We start from the raw sequence: 21478 nt of genomic DNA, 5'->3' as shown, positions 1-21478 counted from the left end.
TATAAAGGGTCATAAAAACATGAGTCAAAACATACACGAGTAAGAGACCAATAGTATTATAAACCTAACTTGGATATTGGAGGGGTGTTCCTTTTGTTTATACCTTCCTTGAGAGAGTGTAGCCTAGAGATATTTGCGTTTTTAGTGTATCGGCCTTAAAGGTGGTATAAAAATTAAAATTACAATATGGTATTAAACTTATATAATAAATCCATTTAGTCAATTATGGGTGTTTTTATTGCTCAGATGTACCTTAAAAAACGTGTATTCTGACTGAGTGTGGTCACCTCTTCACAGATCTCAACTGTAAATTGACATGGTGGCGTCTCCTGCTTGTTTCTATGAAGTTTGATGAAGTCTAATGTCATACTTTGGAGCACTGCAGGCAAAGCAATAACATCTACATAAAAAACAAGGAACTGGCAGGCCCTCTACCAGGAAAGTTGCACCTTTAAGTCACCAACAGAGGCTGATATTTTGTTTGGCTCAACCAGTTGCCTAAATATGCTTGAAGAATATACGCGAAAAGCTTTATTTGAACACCTTTAGTCCAAAGAGGGTACTGCAAAAATGGGACTACACTGGACTCTACACAGTTTACAGCAAAACAAGGTTGTGGATGAGTTCGTACTGAAGTTTAATTAGATAAAATCAGCCCTAAAAATATCAGTCCGAGTTCATCAGCCATTCAAGCTCTACTATAAAAATTATAGAAAAATAAAAGTGAAATTGATCATTCGGGATACTGTGGTTATGACGGCCAAGATTACTCAATACATTCAATAGAAGTCATCTTACTCAGACGTAGTAACTGAAGATAAGCAGTTGAGATTCTACTGGGTGTCATTTTACCTCCTGTCACCCATGTCTTAACTTGTCTGTGTGAACTTTTATCCTGAACTGAAACTAAGCTCGTAATAAACAGCAGTAAATGGTGCTTTCCACAGCAACAATACTACAGTGTCGCCTAAAGATAAGCAACCATTTCAAAACAAAGCTTCAAAACTTTCGAAACTTGATCAATTACTGTAGTAAGTAATAATAATAATAATACTTGAGGCTTGTATAGCGCTTTATGGACACTCAAAAACGCTTTATAAACAAAAAAAAACTGTAGAAGACATAGTAGGGGAATGCCAGATTGAACAGGTGAGATCATCTCTGGACTAGTTAAAGACAATGTTCATGTTACTCTGATATGGCTAATATTGCATCAGCCAAAATACCAAAATTGTTGTTGTGAAGTTATGTAAAACTTAGAATACTGAATATAACTATAATGGATAATAACAAGAATAAGATTTTTTATGTTAGAACTGCAAAAATACTGAATTAAAATACAAGAGCATTAACAAATAGTACACTTTTCCAAACTAATCACTTTTGTGCTTAATATTATTACTGTGTATTCACTCAGTAATGCAATACTTGGACCTCAGCCAACACATTTACAGGGAAGTATCTGCACATTTCTGGTGGATTACAAAAATAATATCATTGGATTATCATTATACGAGAATAACAAAAAAAGATATTAATAGTACTTTTCGTTAACATTGCCACAGGCGCCACACTCGGCCTGTCAGGATAATTACTACATTCAATATGTGGTAGAAGGAACAAACAACTGTGAGGGTAAATATTTATAGTGGGTACTTTTTCTTTGTACTAGTGAAGAAGTTTGAATGAGATTTGAGCTACGGATGTTTTTTTTTTTTTTTTTTTTTTTAAACAACATTCTACATTTAGAGTAGTTTTTTGTGATAATCTTTTGGGATGTTCTGTGTCATAAATTAGTTTAAGTATTATCAGTTCATCTTTATTCCAGACTCATGGTCCATTTTTAAAACAAAGACAGTGACATTATCGTTTAACATATATATTCCATACTACAACATGTGTCTGACTAAATCTATTTTAGAGTCACAAGCACTTGAATTGATAACATGTGCACACCTTATATTGATGCGTTGCAGCTGATGTTATCAACACTCCCAGGGATGCTAACTGGGGGCTCTACTCTGTCTGAAGATCCGCAACTCAAGTTAGACTTTAATCTGACTTTTGCTTTCCCGAATGAGATGACTTGGCTAGAACTACAACAGCTGATCTGATTTGGGCTGTTAAACAACTCCCTCTCAAATAACATTATAGTCACACGCCAGTCAGCATTAGCCAACAGTTTTTCAGTTCGTCACTCTCACCTTTTGTTAAAAATAAAACATCTAAACAGGACCATGAACGCTCATAAAGAACACAAGCTCCTGAAAATGTGTTCTTTAAAACAATATGTTTATTTATTTAGAGTTTTCAGATGATTGAAAACTATACTGGGAGTGTTTCCTAATGTGTGCATTGTGTTACCATGACAACTACTTAACATCCCACCATAGATACAAACATGTACAACACCCCCAGCATGTCACTGCACATTATCAATACTGAAAGTGTGTGAAAGTTGAATGTCTATAGCTGTGTAACTGTTGCCTGTATGTGTTAAGTGTCTGTATGCATCTGAAAATGTTATCTCACTGCTTTTTCTGTTTTTATTTTATTTTTTCCCCTCGGCATCAATAAAGTATCCATCTTTTTAAAGTCTGAATTCAAAATGATTTAATAAATACTTAAACTGTTAAGAAAAAAAAAAAAGCCACACCCCTATTATCTTCCCAGACAATGAGCCAAAGACTATTGTATAGATAGCTTTCAAAACTGTTTCTCATAGGCTCAATGACATTTTTTAAACCATAATTTACCATAGGGCCTTGTATTATAAAAACTGCTTTGAGAGGTCATAGTCCACTCACCATAAACAAAAAACTCAAGCAACAAACTGTAAATCTGCCTGTCTCAAAGGTCCCAGTTGTGTCATCTTTATTCCTCCATAAACAAGTGCTACACCGCTACAGAAATGCTTGTGCAGGTAAGCTATTTAAACCAAGGAATGAGTCAGTGAGAAGATTACTGTCTGCAAAAATATAACCTTTATGATCTATTCTTGTCGCAAAGCATTGTCAGAACCACCTACTGAAATTAAATGTGATCCTGTGTTTTAAAAAGGGATGACATCATGCAAAGGTACACAAGAGAACAAGCTGGAAAGTGTCAGGTAGCTAGCAACATGGCCACAACTCATGAAAACAAACAGAAAAACAATTACTTTAAATTGTAAGACTACAGACAGCTTAGGCTATTTTCACATATTTACTATTTTGATGATTGCTGACGGGCCTAGACTTGCTGTAATACCAAAATCTAATTAATATTGGTATACACAACGTAGTATACAAGTACACAATTTGGTTAAACCTTAGATCGTCAAAATTGGTTAATGATAGTGTTAAAAAATAGCTTAAATATACTTAACATAGAAAATTCCCATAACAAGCTTGTCTTTTAATACTTATTCCCACTGTTAAAACACGATCAACCTAATTATACGAGCCAAACATCTAAATACCAACAAAATATGTAAGTATATTGACAAGTTACAAGTTAATGGTATAAATTTATTTATATTTAGCAAGAAAGCTCCAAAAGACAGGTTCCGATGTAGCCACGTTAGCATCGGGCTGCTAACTCTCACGTCATTGGACAACTTTCCTTTTTTACGGTGCCATTACGTGAACTATTTGGCAATTCAACAAGATCAGGGTCAATACTGCGTCTGTCAATTGTAGATACAGGTTTATTATGTACTTATTAGTATTGGTGAATTGTGTTTTTAAGGGTAATTATGCTGTCGCTTTGCTACCAGCTCCAAAGCTAAACCCGATCGGCATTTCTCTGTAGCTCAACTCAACGCAGGTGGGAAAAACAGCCAGGAACAATACGATCCAAACACAAATTCAACATCAGTAATTGTCGCGTTTGGTAACAGTATTTCGTGCGTATTTCGTGTCTGACTTACTGTACTTTCGCGTGTGTTTCTGCTGGCATCGGCGGCCGCGGCTCTCGTCTTCTGCTTCTCGGCTCTGGCCTTCACTTCCGGTCGGCTGTTTTTCCGGGAACCTCCCCCTGTGTTTGTCAGAAGCGCTTTGACCAATGGAGCCAGACCTGACCGTGGGAGAAAAGCGCTCCCTGTCAATGGATACACGGGGAAATGGCGTCCTCAAGCGGATTTTAGACGTAATAATAAACTGTTAGATTATTGTGTATGAAATGGGCTGGGTTTGGGAATTTTGTTAAGCCTTTTTACTCATTTTAAAGCTCCTATATTACGCAGAATTGACTCTTTTGCTTCAAGCCATGTTATAATTTTGTTGTCATTACAGAGAGTCATCCAACCCATTATTTGTTCAACTTAAAGTGTTGAAAATGCATGATATTGTTGACTTAAATATCCTCAAAGAAATGTATAAAGCAAAGTGCAATGTATGACCTGTAAATATTCAAAGAAAACTACATGTTTGTATTCAAAGGAACCTACATGTTTTAAAAAATCCAGATTCAGTACCAAGGTCATGGAGCGAAGCATTACTGTGAAAGGAGTTAATTTATGGAATAGCCTTGACAAAGATATATAAAAAAAAATCAAGTTCAATGATGGTTTTTAAAAAAAACACATAAAATCCTGTGCAATGTGTATGTGTGAAAAAGAAAACTAAGTTGTTGTGCATGAATAGTAAAGATTTCTGTTTGCAGTTGATTAATAGTTGACTGAATTGAAATGTGCTGTAATGTAATGTATTGTTGCTCCCTCAAAAACAGACCTGGAGGTGTGTTTTGTTTCATTCACACATGTTTGAGTAGGCCTAATCCTTTATTATTACTCTGTCAACATTTCCAAAGCTCATAATGCTGAGCTCCACCTTATGATGACAGCTACATTTATTCTTTAGCTTAGTAGAGATAGGCAATTTCAGAGCTGCAAGTTATCTAAATGTTGTGGAGCACTTCATCTATTACCACATGACATCACAAGGTGGAACAGACTGTTTTCTGTTTGAGAGAAGAACTCAGCCTAAATGTGCAGGATTTGTGTGTTAGGCATGTGTGAATGAAACAAACACAACTCCAGGTATGTTTTTGATGAGGAAACTATAACATACTAGCAGATCAGAAAATAGCGTAATATTGGTCCATTAAAGGTGCATTTTGTAACTTTGCTGCTGTAGGATCCACCCTCCTGTCCTCATGGAAATGTTATTGCTTTGCCAAGAATGTTCCACAGTATGACATTTATTGAATTAGGTGATTTTAATGCTAAAATGACTGGGAAAATATGCATTCTACATTGAGCAAGGTTGTCTCTCCACAGAACTGAACTGTTTGTTCCCATGGAGATAGACACATGTAAAGCGATACTGTAGAATATTCCAGGCAAACAGCATATACACTGGACACAAACCATGATGGACCATCCTCTAGAAAAGTTACACAGTGTTAGTTTAGCTTTTCAACCTCTTGAAAATTGTAGCTGTGATGGAAAAAAAATTTCTTGATCTTCATCTAAATGTTCAGTACTTGTGGTACATTAAAATTAGTATATGTAGGTTGTTTCTTCATGTAAAAGTTAGATAGTTTAGCCAAATAGCCTATATGTAATTTAAAGAAAAATGTATGCATGTCACTTTGGCAAGCCAACTGACACTGACAATAATACTAGAATTTATGAGCAATTAAAAATCCACTTTGTCTATAAGCATATAAAGCCAATCTGAAATTCCATAATCCATAACCATGTAAATACTGCACAGATGCCTATAAACTGTAATTGATATGTATCTCACTTAGGCACTAATGGACACTTTAAACTGCTGCTTTAAACCTTAAGTACGATGCAACATTTATTATGGAGCTGGATGAGAAGGTTCAATCAAAGTTCAGCCAATTTTCAATGTAAATAAATACATTCAAGATACTTCCACTAGGGAGAGCCAGCGAACCACATGAACCAGTGTTGCCAAATATCCATATATATATATATATATATATATATATATATATATATATATATATATATATATATTGATACTTTGCACTGACATCATGCTGGGGGTGTTCTACATGGATCTCTATGGTAGAATGTTACCAGTTACCATGGAGACACAATGCACACATTAACAAACACTGTCAAAAAGTGTTAATATTGTCTGAAAAGTCAAGAAAAAAAATACAAAATGGATTTAAACAGCACATTTTGTGATATATGAGCGTTCACAATGCTGTTTAGGATTTAGATTTTAAACAAAAAGGTGAGTGACTAAGTGAAAAACTGTGCCAGCTAAGTTAGACGAGACTGAAAACTCACCTCTTTTCCCTGGCATTTAGTACTAGCTAGTCAGGTTATCTTGGTGTTTTTATTGTAGTTTTCTTGTTTTCTATATATATGTATTTGTAACTATTTCTTCTATTTTGTTGACTTGTATGTGAAGCACTTTGGTCAGCTGAAGTAGTTTAAATGTGCTATATAAATAAACTTGAATTGAAAAGTTCTTTCTAGTCAGACTGTGCTAAAATAAAGCTCAAATTAAAGTCAGAGCTTCAGACAGAGCAGTGCTTACAGTTAGGGTCACACCCCCGGGAATGTTGATGACATCAGCTGCAAAATATCAACAGACTTATATTATTTTAGTCATATACCGTCTTCATACTTCAATAAAATCAGGGTATGAAATTTCCTATAGGCGTAGTTACCATGACGACAAATATATCTCTTCTGGCTATTTGAGCATTTTACTCTCACTAACCACTTTGGCCCATTGTACTTCAGCACAAGTAAAGTGGTTCAACTTTTACTCCTCTAATAGAACAGATATAAAAAATACAGTTTAAAAGCCATGCATTTAAATGATAATACAATACACTTTAAATAGTCAAATTACTGGCAAATAAAAGCAAATAATTAGCTTCTGAAATGGTAATAGCTGTATCCATTGATCAAAAATGGTAACACCAATCGCTTGGATATTAAACATTTTTTATGCATTACCGTATTTTCCGGGCTATTAGGAGCTCTGGATTATAAGGCGCACTGTCATTAAATGGTCTATTTTTGACCTTTTTTCATAAATAAACTGTACCGGACTTTAAACGAAACACAACAGTTGGATGGGTCAGTGGGACTTTGTCTGGCGCGTTCACGGTGACTCCGGGCTTTGTTCAGTTGTGGGGTGTAGGGAGGGTGCTGTCTGGGACCGCTGGATTGTTATCGTGTTCACAGTGACTCAGTTGTTCAGTTGTGTCTAGAAGTGGCACATTGCACTCGCTTTTTCAGTTGGTTCCTCCGTTCCGTTCCTCGTCAGAGGGTAGTGATGAGTGTGGCTGTGGGTGTTTTTCGCTGTGCAGTCGCTGTGTGCTCTGTGCGCGTTTGCGTGCGCTGTGGGTGGAGCGGCTTTGTAGTTTACTGAAGTCGTGCTGGGACACCCGAGTGGATTCGTATATAGGGCGCTCTGGATTGTGGGGCGTGCTGTCGTTTTTTGATGGGGTTGGAGGCTTAAGAGCGCGTCTAACAGCCCGGAAAATATGGTAATTACTTCACAAAAGTACACTCAAAAATATAAAACATCTCAGTTGCCATCCAAGTCTAAAAGCTTTGTAGCCGATTCACCTGACCCCTCCCCGTTGTCCGCATTAGCCTCTGTACACCCCCTGTCACCCAGAAACCCCAACAGAGACCCCTGCGCATGCACTTGGCCGGACCCTATCGGATTATTTTGCCTCATTTGTCCCACATTGGCGGTTACTTGGCTATTTCTCGTCCATGTCCCCCCTGCGGAGTTGAGGGGGCTGAACGCCGTGTGTATATGCGGTTGTCCGGTCGGAGTTAGGGAAGCATGAATTGGCGTTTGCGATCCTTGGATTTCCGTATTGACGCTCAACGGCGAATGGTTGCCTGGGGAACACATCGGGCGTGACGTGCTCATAGTCGGGATGGTGATGTTGTTGTATCCCACTTGCACTGAGTAGCTGTTAAAAGCAGAAGAAAGCCCAAGTAAAGACGGTCCGGCGTGTCTGTGGCTAATATACGGAGAGCTTGGAGTTGGAGATGAAAAATTGTGCACTCTAGTCCCGTCTCTTTCGTTACAGCACAAACATGGGGACGTGAGCAGGTTCTGTCTGGAGGTACTGAGCAAAGTGGGGCTCCTGCTTTGGGTTGGGAGACCGGAGCAGGCCCATATATTTCGGGGCGGGTGGGGGATGGCGTCGTGGTGGAGGTGGAGGCCGGTGGAGATGCTTAAAGGGGCGGTGACGGCGGGGGGAGCCATCATCGGGACCCCGCAGGAGAAAGCAGAGGCAGGGGCCGGGGCAGAGCAGTGGAAGCTGGAGGCGTGGGACTGGAGGAAGTGCATGATGTTCTGCAGCTCTTTGGCCAGGCTGGAGACTTCTTGGTTCAAATTAGTCACCTGAAAATGGAAAAATAGGAAAGAAAGTAAGTAGCATTCAATAGAAGGCATTCTGATTTCCTCTCAGGTCTAGGCAGTGGTGGAATGTTACAAAATCAAAGTAGGAAAGTACTGTACAAATACATTTCAGGTATCTGTGTTTTACTTTAAGGTACATTGCACAACTTTTCTGGGGGAGGGTCCATGCTTGTCTGTATGGAGATGTCATTGTTTTATCTAGAATGTTCCATGGTAGACATTAAACTATCAAAAGAAACAGAAAACGCACACCAAAATTCCTGCAGAGGTGCAAATGCAAGGAGCAGCAAGACAAAAGTGAAAAAATGCATAGCACACTCAGATGGCAGATGTGCAAAAGCTTTTTCATTTTTAAATAACTTTTCAGCAAAAAAAGCCTTCGTCAGATATTTTTCTTGCTTTAGACCACACTACCACAGACACTGAACCTATCTCAAGGGAGACAACCATAAGTTATATTACAGGTCAGATCTGTGGAGAGGCAACACTATTCGCAGAGAGAATTACTGTGTTTTTGAGCAACAGAAACAGCCGTAATGAATAAATGAATGAATAAGTGAGTAAGATCTAAGTGTGTTTAATATCATACCATGAAACATTCCAGGCAAAGAAAAAACATCTCCATGGAGACCTGCAGGCGATGGACCCTTTAAGTACCTTTAAGTACAGTACATTTAAAAGTGGATACATTTTACTTTTACTGCACTACATTTGAGAACAGGTATGTGTACTTTCTACTTCACTACATTTTTGAAAAGGACTAAAAAGTAAATCTATGTTGAATTATAATTTGAGATCTTGATAAAGCTGAGAGGTTTATTTTTAACACATTTGTAGTTTGAGCAAGGAAAAAGATATGAATAAAAATAGCTAGGAAAAAAAATATTGATTCAATTGAAGAAAATTCAGAATGCAAAAATCACTACAAAATCTCAAAAATCTGCTTAAAAGACTTTTCTTTTATTTATAATAATACACTTTTTTAGTATCTGTTCAGTATCTGTAATTTTACTTAAGTAACAGAACTGAGTACTTCTTCCACCACTGGGCTTAGGCTGGGCTAACAAACTGTAAACAAACAGATGTGTTAGTTTCAGTGCAATCATCTCCTCCCCTGAGACAAATATAAGGCAGTGTCCACCAGCGTCTGACCACAACTGAAGAACTAGATGTTCCTTTTGCCTTGGATCATATCTGGACAACTGAGGGACTACACAGACATCTCAGTGCCAACATGTCAAAATAACCCTCCATGTGACTAGTGAAACTGATTACTCCACTAATGTTAAAGCCACAGTATGTCACTTTTTAACCAAAATATAGACTCTTAGCCTGTTTAATGTACTGACAAACATATGTCCTAAAGTGAGCGTGCTTGCATCTCCACAAACCTGATCTTATTTGGCCTGGAGGTGCATCTCATCCTGTTTTGGAAATGTTGAATGGAAATGTTTGGCTGTAATATTGTGGCACAAAACGTATCTTTCTCCAGAATGTTCCAAAGTGGTTTTAATTTTCTGTTTCCGTGGAATCATATAGGTGAAATGCCATCTCCACGAAGTTACATACTGTACGTTTAAAGATGTATTGTGCAACTTTTCTGGTGTAGGGTCCGTCAAATGCTTTGTCTGGAATATTATTTAGTGGTGGTATTAAACCTTTCTTCATGGAGACCAAATTACAGGTCAGATCTGTGAAGAGGCAACCCTGCTCACAGTCAGAATGCCTGTTTTTAGGTATTTTTGAGCTATAAAAGACATGTATTTGAATAAATGTAAGGTATAGAGCTGTTTAATGTCATACTGTGGAACATATAATGACATATCCATAGAAACAAGCAGGTGACACACCCCAAACCAAAAAGTTACATATTGTACCTTGTACCTGAAAAATAAATATTGTCCACAGAAGGAAATTTACTATCTGGACTCAACAACACCACAGTTAGTCCAAAACCACAGTACCTCTTTGCTGAGTTTGCTGATGTTCTGTCTGACCTCCTCAGTCTCCAGCAGCAGACTCGTGTTCACCTCCAGAGGGGCTGAAGGAAAGTGTGGAAAAAGAAAAAACAGGAAAATCTCAAAAGGAAATCTTACACGTGAGACAATGTTTAATGCTAAAACTGTTGAGCATGTACAGTATGTCTTTGAATTTGGAGTATTTAAAAGAGAAAGACGAATAATAAAGAGTTGATTTCAGGAGATGTACCTGTGACGTTAGAACTGGCTTCATTCGGCTCAACGTTAAATTGAAACCTGTGCCCGTTGTCTTCTATCCCGTCCACCACTCTGAAAAATAAATAAAACATAAAACATAAAACATCAATGCAGATAGATATAACAACACCACCAATGTTCCAGTATATTAAAGAAGTCTCACACTATTGTCACATTTGTCAGGAACATTTACAACCTCAAATAATAGGCAAGGCAAGGCAAGGCAAGTTTATTTGTATAGCACAATTCGTACACAAAGTAATTCAAAGTGCTTTACAGAATAAGAAATACATTAAAATCATAATAAAAACAAATCAAAACATAAATAATCATGAAGATTAAAATTAAAAAAGAGAGACATAAATTGGAGAGAAGAGTGCGGAATGAAAACCTTTCCAGTTATATGCACAGTTAAACAGAAATGTTTTGAGTCCTGGATTTAAACAGCGTCACAGAAGAGTCTGTCTCACATGTTCAGGAAGACTGTTCCAGGTTTTAGCTGCATGAACCTGAAACTGCTGACTCCCCTTGTTTAGTCCTGACTCTGGGCACCAGCAGGAGGCCGGTCCCTGAGCTCCTCAGAGTGTGAGATGGTTCATATGACACTAACATGTCACAGATGTACTTTGGTGCTCGGCCATGGAGAGACTTGTACAAGCAGAGCTGCTTTAAAGTCTATTCTCTGAGGCACAGGAAGCCAGTGCAGAGACCTGAGCACAGGACTTATGTGCTCGTACTTCCTAGTTCGAGTAAGGACCCGAGCTGCAGCGTTCTGGATGTTCTGGATGTTCTGGATGTTCTGGATGTTCTGGATGTTCTGGATGTTCTGCACAGCTCTCACAGCTCGTTTGGAGAGACCAGTGAGCAGACCATTACAGTATCTAACCTACTGGAGACAAACGCATGGATAAGTTTCTCCAAGTCTGCTTTAGACAGTAAACCTTTGATTTTTGCTATGTTTTTTAGATGGTAAAAGGCTGCAGATGTTATTGATTTGATGTGGCTGTTAAAGTTCAAGTCTGAGTCCATTATTACCCCGAGATTTCTTGCCTGATTTGAAGGTTTTAGAGAGAGACTGGAGGTGACTGCTGACACTGTCCCTTTGTTTCTGTGGACCAAACACTATGACTTCAGTCTTGTCAGAGTTTAGCTGGAGAAAGTTGTTTTGCATCCACACACTGATCTGTTGGATGCAATGACCAAGTGACTCCACTGGTCCATAGTCTCCTGCTGCCAGAGAGACGTAGATCTGAGTGTCATCTGCATAATTGTGGTAGGACACATTATTGCTGCTTATTAACTGGCCTAATGGCAGCATGTAGAGACTGAACAACAGGGGGCCCAGGAATTGACCCCTGAGGCACCCCACAGGTCAGGGCCATGTCATCTGAGACACAGTTTCCAATTTCAACAAAATACTTCCTGTCTTCTAGATAGGACTTGAACCAGTTTAGTACAGTACCAGAGATGCCCACCCAGTCCTCTAGTCTCTGTAAGAGGATCCCATGATCGACAGTGTCAAAAGCAGCACTCAGATCTAACAGGATCAAGACTGAGACTTTGCCTGCATCAGTGTTCAGGCGGATGTCATTTGTCACCTTGATAAGAGCAGTCTCAGTGCTGTGGTGGGCTCTAAAACCTGACTGGAAAACATCAAAGGAGTTGTTCATTTGGAGAAAGTTCGTAAGATGTTGGTAAACAGCTTTTTCAAGGACTTTGCCAAAAAACGGCAGATTTGAGATGGGTCGGAAATTGTTCAGTACTGTGGCATCAAGACTGCTCTTCTTTAGGAGAGGCTTAATGACTGCAGTTTTCAACGCATTTGGGAATGTTCCAGATTGAAGTGACATGTTAACTATGTGAGTGAGTGGTGAAAGTAAACTGTTGAGGACGGACTTTAGAAATCTAGTGGGTAACATGTCCAGGCAGCAAGTAGATGAACTCAGACTGGTAACGATCTCTAAAACAGTTTTGTCAGTTACAGGTGCAAAGTGATTCAGCTCTAATAAGCCCCTCCAAAACTGTACAGCTAAAGTGGCAGAGTGAAATATTGAGTAAATTTGGTCATGATTCTTAAAGGGACAGTTCGGAATTTTGGACGAAGGGCCTCGTTTCCTAGTGAGCCAGAGTGTTGGAGACGTGTGGAGATACTTGTTTCCACCCAGTCCTTGTATTTGCGGAGGTCTCTGGTGCTAGGCTAGTGCATGTCCAATCCAATCCACTTTATTTCTATAGCACACTTCACAAACAAACAGTTTTCAAAGTGCTGCACAAATACATAATAATAACAAGAATAATAAAATGATAAAATAAAATAATAAAACCAGTAAAATAAAATAAGAGCAAATTCACAAAATAGCAATAAATATCAATGGCCATAGTTATCCTGCCACTAAAATCAGTCTTTCCTATTCCACAAAACACCTTAGGCAAATCTATTATTACGCCAGACTGTCGATGTAAATGTCTGTGTTAATAGAATAATGTTTGAAATAAAACTAACCTTGCATCGCATGAATCGTCGCATGTTGAGGGACTATTTTCTCATATATCAGTCCGCCACTGCCAAACATTCTATCAGGTAGTACAACTTGCTGCTGCTGCTCAGACATAAATCCTTCAAATGCAAGGTTGTTTTTACTTCTAAAATTATTCTATCAACACAAACATTCACATCGACAGTCTGGTGTAATAATAGATTTGCTTCGGGTGTTTGTGGAGTGGGTAAGACTGTTTATAATGGCAGGCTAACTATGGCCATTGACATGCACTAGCCTAGCACCAGTGACCTCTGCAAATACAAGGACTGGATGGAATATTTTAAAAAATGTCTCCACACGTCTCCAACACTCTGGCTCACTAGGAAATTAGATCCTATGTCCAAAATTCTGAACTGTTCTTTTAATATCTCAAACAGAAAACACACTGTTCCACCTAATGATGTCATGTGAAAATATACAGGGAGTGCTCCACTGTGTTTTTAAACTACATACACCTTCACCAGAATCATTTGGATGATTTCAGATCTGGAATTGCCAATCTCTATTGAACTAAAGATAAAAGATAGCTGTTAAAGTTAAAAAGTAGCTGTTAATTGGAAAACAACCACTACAACTCCCACTACATGGCATCATAAGGTGGAAACTAGTGGAACCCTAATAATAAAGAGTTACTCAAGTATGTGTGCACGAAATAAAGCACAACTACAGTTATGTTTTTGACGAGGTAATAGTATTATAACACGACTTAAAGCTCACAAGAGTCAGTTTCACTCCTGCCATGTGCTGGTAAGACAAAAATCAAATAAACTTACATAAAGTTTATTCAGTTTAAAATTTCCCTTTTAGCAGTAGAAACAAACATTAAAATGTACCTTGGGCTGAGGTTGAGTGGGCTGGTACAGGGCAGAGTGGGCATTAGTAGTTTCGTGGGCCGATACATAGGCTGAGAGTCTTTATCCAGAGGAGAAAGTTCTTCAAAAGTTTGGGGTATCGGACTACAGCCTCTGCCCTGCACCGGAGACCTGCAGAGGCGCAGGGCGGGATTCTGATGTAGCTCCGCCCCCAACAGCGTACTGTAACGAGTCTGACGAACTGGGCTGCCGACGCCTTTAGGTAGGGGTACCCTCTTCTGCTCCGAGTCCTCATCTCCGTCACAGGCCTCGATGATAAAAGGCAGTTTTTGGTCCTGTGCGGAAATACAATATTGAAAACAAATAGAAGTGATAGAAGTTGTGGTTATGTGACAGTTCTAATAACAAATAAGTGGAGCCTAAGTATATATATATATGTTATTAGGTTCTGTTTGTTGTTTGTTGTCGAGTTTGTTTTCATACCTGACTGTTTCAACTGTGAACTAGCAGTCTTCGTCAGAGTGGTCACGAGATGTTGCTGATTTAAACAACTGATTTATACAGGTTTTGGTGCTGTCTTCCTACCGGTGAAGGCAGGACGACAGCGCCATCTGCAGTCCAACTTCCTCAGGACAGTATCCCATGTGCGTGAGAATAAAAAAGCCCCCTCGTCCCGGTTTATAGTCACGTGGGCGTGTTTCCACATTTCGATTGCGTCTTTAATCCAGCAGCGGTGTTTGTTTTAATCTGTCCCAATGATGTTTGTTCATGTCCATAATGTGGTTCTCCTTTTTACAGTGATCAGAGATTGCCGATTTGAGTTGTTCCTGTTCTGCTTTTTGTTTTGTTGTTTGTATGCACGCCTTCGCTGTTTCCTTCTCACATTCTGCTCAGATGGCGCTGTCGTCCTGCCTACACCGGTTGGAAGATAGGGCCAAAACTTGTACATATCAGCCAACTGGACACGTCACAGCAACATCAGATGACCACTCTGAGGAAGAGCGCTAGTGAGCAGTGGAAACTGTCAGCTATGAAAACAAACTCTTGGTCTGAAAAAAGAACCTACTAACATAAATTATCGGTAGACCAAATGAACCTCATGGGACTAAGGAGCCTAAGAAAATTTGAAAAGCCATCTGAGTCATTCAAAAGAGTCATGTAATATAATTTATGCTGGATTTGATGTAGCAAATAAATACATTCTCAAATCAAACTTTAAAAACTTGACTGATAACAAATGTAATGCTGATCTGTTTGTAGTCCTCAAAGTTCTTAGTCTTAATAAAGTCTGAACAAAGACATAAGGAGCAGCTCTTGAGGCCAAAATAATTCCTCTTGATGTTGCGTGCTTCTGGCATCTAATTATAAAGCTTTTTATTCCGATAATCAGGATGTACGCGTTAACATGCTAGTTGTTTTTAGCTTTACTGTCGTCGCAAAACACCACACTGGTCTTAGAAAGTTGTGAATTAAGTCTTTGTTCATGCTTTATTGAGGCCATTTAAAGTGTACTAATACCAAGATTTTACGTAATGGCCGCATCTCATTTCTCTTTCCTTGCTTCCTTCTCCTTGCCTCCTTCTCCTTGATTCTGCAGGAAATGGGTGAGGAAGTCTAACCCACAGAGGAGACTCGGTGAGAATAGAGGATATAAACTCCTCAGTGAGAGTGATAAAGTTCAGTTCTTTTATCTGATGTTTGTCTTCTGAAGCCTCCCTCATGTTTACTCCTTCCTTCCGTGGTTTTCTTTGGGACACCACTTTATATGACACATTTTATGGACAGCTGAAAAACGTAGGATCGAGGAGAGGAATCAAGGAGAAAGAAGTGTGGAACGAGAAATGAGACACGGCCGATGTCAAACTTGCTGACATTTTTGTTTCTCAAGACAACTGCATTAACCGATCAAAAAACAGAATGAGCTCTTCATGTTGGGTTGCCAGATCCTGCGACCACAACCTGTTTCTGATACACCCAGTAAGGCTCTCTATGATATGGTCTCACTCTATGGCAGCTAATGTTCAGTTGTGATACAGTTAATCAGTAAATCAGTAGCAGCACATACAACTATATCTTTAATTCTCATCACCACAACCTCTCTCTGTTTATCTTTATACTTAATTGTGGCCTGACTTGTACTTTTAAAACTTCTTTTCGCTCATTTAACTGTCAGAGAAGTTGAGATTATTACCTGGACTTGCAAACATAGTTTTAATACACATCGTCTCCATGGCACGTACCTGAGACACCTGGGGTAACCATGGAAACCTGCCTCCCTGAAGAAACACAAGAAACAAGACACTGAAGCCCTTCTATCTTTAGACAATGTGTGGGGATTTTAATTAGATAAAGGAACTGCATTTTTGAGCAAAGAGTTGTATCCTGTATCCTCTTTAAAAGCATAACTCAACAAATAAGATAAAGGTGCATTGTGTAACTTTTCTGGTGGAGGGTCTGTCAAATGCTTTTCTCCATGGAGATGTAATTGCTTTGTCTGGAATGTTTCACAGTGTGGTATTAAACCTTTCTATCATCATGGAGACCAAACCAGATAATAATAATAATAATAATTATAATAATACATCAGCTTTATATATAACGCTTTTCACGGTAGCACAAAGACTCTTCTCAATAAAGTAACACTAAAACAAGGACAGGACAGACAAAACAGTAATGAGGAGCAGTCGTGTGGAAAAGAAAAGGAAAAGAGCCTGTTTTGAGCAGTTTTTTTTAAGGTGTTAGGCTTCGTTTACACAGAGCCGGGTATGCTGAGAAACAAGTATTTCCCTCCCTCCGTTTTCCAAATAACGTCATGCACATAGCATCGTTTTCTAAAAAAGTTTTTGTTTCCATCAACCTGCATAAATGCGACATCAAGCGCCGGTCAGACCCAATGTCAGACCCAAAACCGAGGTTGAGGTCGCACCCAAAACCAGCGACTCGGTCTTTGAGTAGGAGGGAGAAGTGGCAAATGCAAACACATGAAAAGTGTTTGCTCCAGAAGAAATGCAACTGCTGCTCTGAATGCTCCATGATCATCATCAGAGCAAAAGGAAAACACTGGTTGCATTTTGACACATGAGCTGCCTAAACCTTGTCTCATTTTACATGTAAATGCAAAACCATAGTTTTCCAGAATCTCCACTTTAGACAGAGTTTTTAGAAAGATTTTTTTTCTGAGGAAAATTTGCCGTTTGTATGTAAAGACAGGTACAAACGAAGGGAAATCTCTTCACTTTAAAAAAGTACCCGTGTACGAGTAAACGGGGCCTTAGTGAGTCTGAGTGTCTGATGTGAAGGGAGAGAGTGTGCCAGAAGGTGAGGGTGGCCATGGTAAAAGCTCTGTCCCCCAAGGTCCAGTGAGTCGGCTGATTGGAGACAGTGGGAGGGATGAAGGAGCTGGAGGTAGGTAGGTATTTTAAGCTATAAAACCACCTGTAATTGAATAAATATAAGGTAAAGTAGTTTAATGTCACACTGTGGAACATTCCAGGCAGAGACACATGTTCGAAATAAAACAAATACAAAAAAAAAAAAAAAAGAGCGCAGTGACGTATCCATAGAAACAAGCAGGTGACAGCCCCTCCAACAATAAAGATAGCAACATCTCTATGAGACAAGCCAGGAAGTATAATTACTTAACTTAAATTCTCCAAAATGAAGAAAAATAGGTCATTTTGTTATGAATTAAGTTTTAATAAAGAGAGTAGTCTAATCCGTTAGGAAATGGTGCAGGTGTTTGCGGTCCATAAATACTCTCATTAGAACAAAGATGAGATGGAACAAAGACTCATCTAATCATGTCATTTACTGAAAGTCTAAAAATACTTTTCTTTTCTTGCGTCAATGTCACTCACTGCAGGTGTTTCATAATTGAAAGGAATGTACTGTTGAACGACTTTGTACCTGGACTCTCAAAGGACTCATACCTGAATACAACTCTCAAATCTTTAGACAGCAGATGAAAATATTAAGAAAACATTATTAATAAAATAAGTTTTAAAAAGTTAAATGCACTGGAAATCTGACTTGGGCTATAACCCAAACTTTATTTTAAGGCAACACTGTGTAACTTTCTACAGGCACATCACCCGCATGATTTCATGGAAATAGAAAGTTAAAAAGGAAAGATATTCTCCATGGAGATAGCTAAGATATACATTACTGTGGAATATTATAGTGAAAAGGTTTGTTGTCCAGGGCACCAGGGTCTTAGGCAAGAAGAACTGAAACTTCTGCCTATTAATGATTAGAAGGGGGCCCATGAGAGTCTTCTTGTTCTGGGCCCCCAAATTACTGTATATGGCCCTGGTCATATGCACTTCCAGTTGGCTTACCTCTGTGTTGGCCGGCTCTCTCAGGTTGTAGGTGAGGTTATGGTGGATGTCAGAGCTGAATCGGGCCCCATACTCTGGGTACAGTCTGAGCACCTCCCTCAGAGCTTTCACACTGATGTACTGCAGGTCACAGTACGTCAGAGCCTTCACGTCTGCGTTGGTCTTTATCACCTGCTCCTGCCCCGGGAGGTCCGCCCCAATCAGGTCCCCTTTACCTGGACACAGAGGGGGGAGAGCCTTAACTAATGCAGTGGTTTTCATAATCACATTGTAGGCTGAGAATCAAACGGACATAAGTAACTTTAAGGTAAATTTACAGGAGTGGCATTTTGTAGGTGAATTTTGCACGATTTAAAACAACTGATTATATTTTAATAATTATTCTCTTACATCTCCTTTGGCTTTAATTTTAATTGGGAGTTAATTAAGCTATTGATCATTTGAATAAATGATATTATTGTTCTAAACTCTCACCAAAACACTCCCACATAAGTCATTTTGGTGACAGCTAATAAATACAGGCCCTTCAATGCATTATTCATTCACTTCATACTTTGCTGGCCAGCCACTGTTATAGCCACAGCTGCCCTGGGGCAGAGTCACACACATAAGACTCCTCTGACAACAACTCTGACACATCACATTCACACTAGGTGACGTGGGCTAGGCAAGTGTCTTGCCTAAGGACATAATGACACTTGACTGTAGTCCTTGCAGCACGTGGTATTCCCAGTGGTCTCTCATCCACACACTAAACCAGCCGTGCTTAGCTTCAGAGATCAGATATTATGTGTTCAAACACAGATGTGACCCTTTCTTAATGTCCTGCATTGTTGTATTTTTCTCTCTTTGGCTCTCTCTTATTGGATTGTTGTTCATTCCCCCTGAGGATGAAGAAATATCATTGTGATTCTGGTTCTACATGATTTTGATGTAGCCTCTGGGGATAAATAAAGTTTTCTGAGTTGAATGAAATGAGATCTACACACTTAACCACTGTGTACTTGGACTGACCCAGAATGGCGAGCACCATCCCGTCCCTCAGAACCTCGAGGGAGCCGGAGCACACGTAGTAGTTGGCCTGGAGAGCGTCTCCATGGCGAATGAGGTACTCCCCTGGTGCACAGAAGGAGGTCTTAATGTGCAGGGACAGGGAGCGCAAGCACCCCCTACTGGCCCGCTCAAACACTGGCAGCTGCAGGATGTCTTTGTTCAGATGCATGGCGATGTCAGCACGAAGTTCATCTGGAAAGTCATGGAGGAGCTGAAAGAAAGAAAGAGGAATGGAGGAGAGTGAGATGTGACAAAAAGTACAGAGAAAAGAAAACTGTTGTGTACGTATTATACAACAGGTGGTACGATGGACCCTCTGCAATTTGTGTATTTGTTTTATTTAGATTAATAATTATTTTTTAACAACTTTATCCACCGTTCAATGTCATATTAGAGCTGTTTTTTTAGATCTTATTTTAGTCAAATGTAACCATCATTTAGGCCTTATACAGTCTCAGTTTAGATCTGGTGGTACTTGGAAAGCCAAATATAAAAAAAAAAAACATTTATTATATTGCTAATTATCTTTTTAATGATGATGTAACTATAATGTGACATAATGTAATGTTTTATATTAAACCTCAGGCATAAAGGGTCAGTAAAGTCATAGTTCAATATTTATGGTCAATAAGAGAAAACATGTTTAAGTTTTTGAATCCTAAGGAAGCATCCACTTTAAAATATTTTTTTGGAAGTGGAACAACTTCAGTAATGGCCACATGTCATATAAGATACCAAGTAGGCTATTGTTGTTGCATTTTATTTATGTAATTATTTGTATCATCATCATCATCATAATCATCATCATCATCATTATTCATGTTTATTCAGGACTCCTGATCCATTTTTAAAACAAGCAAGGACAGTGACAATACAAAACAATAAACATTTATGTTTTTTAAAAGAGAGCCATACCAATATCTCCACTTATTGGACTGATATCTTATTGCACTGAATCTCATATTTGTGAGTGACATTATTATTTCATTGTCCAATTTGTTCAGTCTGCAAATAAAACTGTACAATAAAATTCAAAGTAGAGCTTGCAGAGTGTTCACTCGTGCTGTAACAAACATCTCTGTCGCACTCGTTCATCGTGGCCTCTTCAAAAGCACCTGCAAAGTGTCATTGTAGGCCACCTGCAGTCTTTGTAAACTGGTAAGACACCTGCAGTCTTTGCAAACTGGCTTTTTTGTAATTAATCCAGAGGGGGGCTGTGTACAATGAACAATAACAGCTTTACATCATTTGTGAAAGAACCAAACATGCGCATAAGAGTATTTGCCTGAGCTTAGAGCATCCTACACTGTCTATACATCATCATCATCACCAGCATCAGCATCATCATCATCATCATCAGCATCTCTCATATCTGCAGTGTTGACATGCCCAAGATATTTCATTTTTGTTGTAACAGACAACACAACATATATATCTTTAATTTACTTTTGTAAATGAGAGAGCGGGGCTGGGTGGGATTGTTAAAAAAATGTTAAAATTCATGAATAAATCCTTCTAAACCACATATAATCACTACAAAATTAGCATGAAACTCAGACAGACATGATCCCCAATGGCCACTATAATCTATGATGCCTCGTGGTTATAGAAACTATAGCCCTGGAATCCTCACCTGAAAATAGACTATTCTTGTTCATAAGATTTCCCTCCATATTGTCTTTTGACGTGAGTAACATTTGTGAAGTTCGCACAGACCTATAGCAGCCTAACACTGAATCCATTATCTCCCAAAGGTGCCATCCGGGGTGCTAATGAGGATTTGTCTATTATTCCTGTTCACTGGGAGCGGTCTTATGGTCTGCCCGCTGTCCCCATGGTTATATTATTCATTTAATCCTCCACTTCTGGAAGTGGAGTGAGACTCTCGAGACAAAGTGACCCATATTCTGTGACATATTGGAGTCATAAAACGTGCATCAGATTTAAAATGTCAAAAACTTCACTTTTTGTCAAGTTTTATTAAAAGTTCCATATTACGCTTTAGATCATGCTGTAATGTTATTAGCTCCTCAAAAACACACCCGGAGCTGTGTTTTGTTTCATTCACACATGTTTGAGTCATTTAGTATTAGTCTGTCTACATCTCCTAAGCTCAAAATGCTCTGTTCCACCTTGTGATGTCATGAAGCGGTA

At 38.9% G+C, this 21478-nt stretch overlaps 2 protein-coding genes across 2 annotated transcripts in view; both read right to left on the bottom strand.

Annotated features, from left to right (window-relative positions):
• rab5c (RAB5C, member RAS oncogene family) overlaps positions 1-4016 on the bottom strand; it is a 28895-nt gene extending 24879 nt beyond the window's left edge. Inside the window, exon 1 of the mRNA XM_020926253.2 lies at positions 3911-4016. The gene's annotated coding sequence lies outside the window, so the exon portion shown is untranslated. The remainder of the gene's footprint in view (positions 1-3910) is intronic.
• Positions 4017-7511: 3495 nt separating this feature from the next.
• The window catches only part of kcnh4a (potassium voltage-gated channel, subfamily H (eag-related), member 4a), a 55626-nt gene continuing 41659 nt past the window's right edge, over positions 7512-21478 (bottom strand). Inside the window, exons 10-16 of the mRNA XM_020926218.2 lie at positions 19286-19535; positions 18272-18486; positions 15377-15382; positions 13956-14269; positions 10575-10654; positions 10331-10407; positions 7512-8348 (exon numbers count right to left, since the gene is read on the bottom strand). Of these exons, the coding sequence (XP_020781877.1) occupies positions 7512-8348; positions 10331-10407; positions 10575-10654; positions 13956-14269; positions 15377-15382; positions 18272-18486; positions 19286-19535 (1779 nt within the window). The remainder of the gene's footprint in view (positions 8349-10330; positions 10408-10574; positions 10655-13955; positions 14270-15376; positions 15383-18271; positions 18487-19285; positions 19536-21478) is intronic.

This window comes from Boleophthalmus pectinirostris, unplaced genomic scaffold (assembly GCF_026225935.1).
Source record: "Boleophthalmus pectinirostris isolate CB_2022bp ecotype Guang Dong unplaced genomic scaffold, ASM2622593v1 HiC_scaffold_17, whole genome shotgun sequence".
Classification (NCBI taxonomy): domain Eukaryota; kingdom Metazoa; phylum Chordata; class Actinopteri; order Gobiiformes; family Gobiidae; genus Boleophthalmus; species Boleophthalmus pectinirostris.
This window is presented reverse-complemented; position numbering and strand designations above follow the sequence as displayed.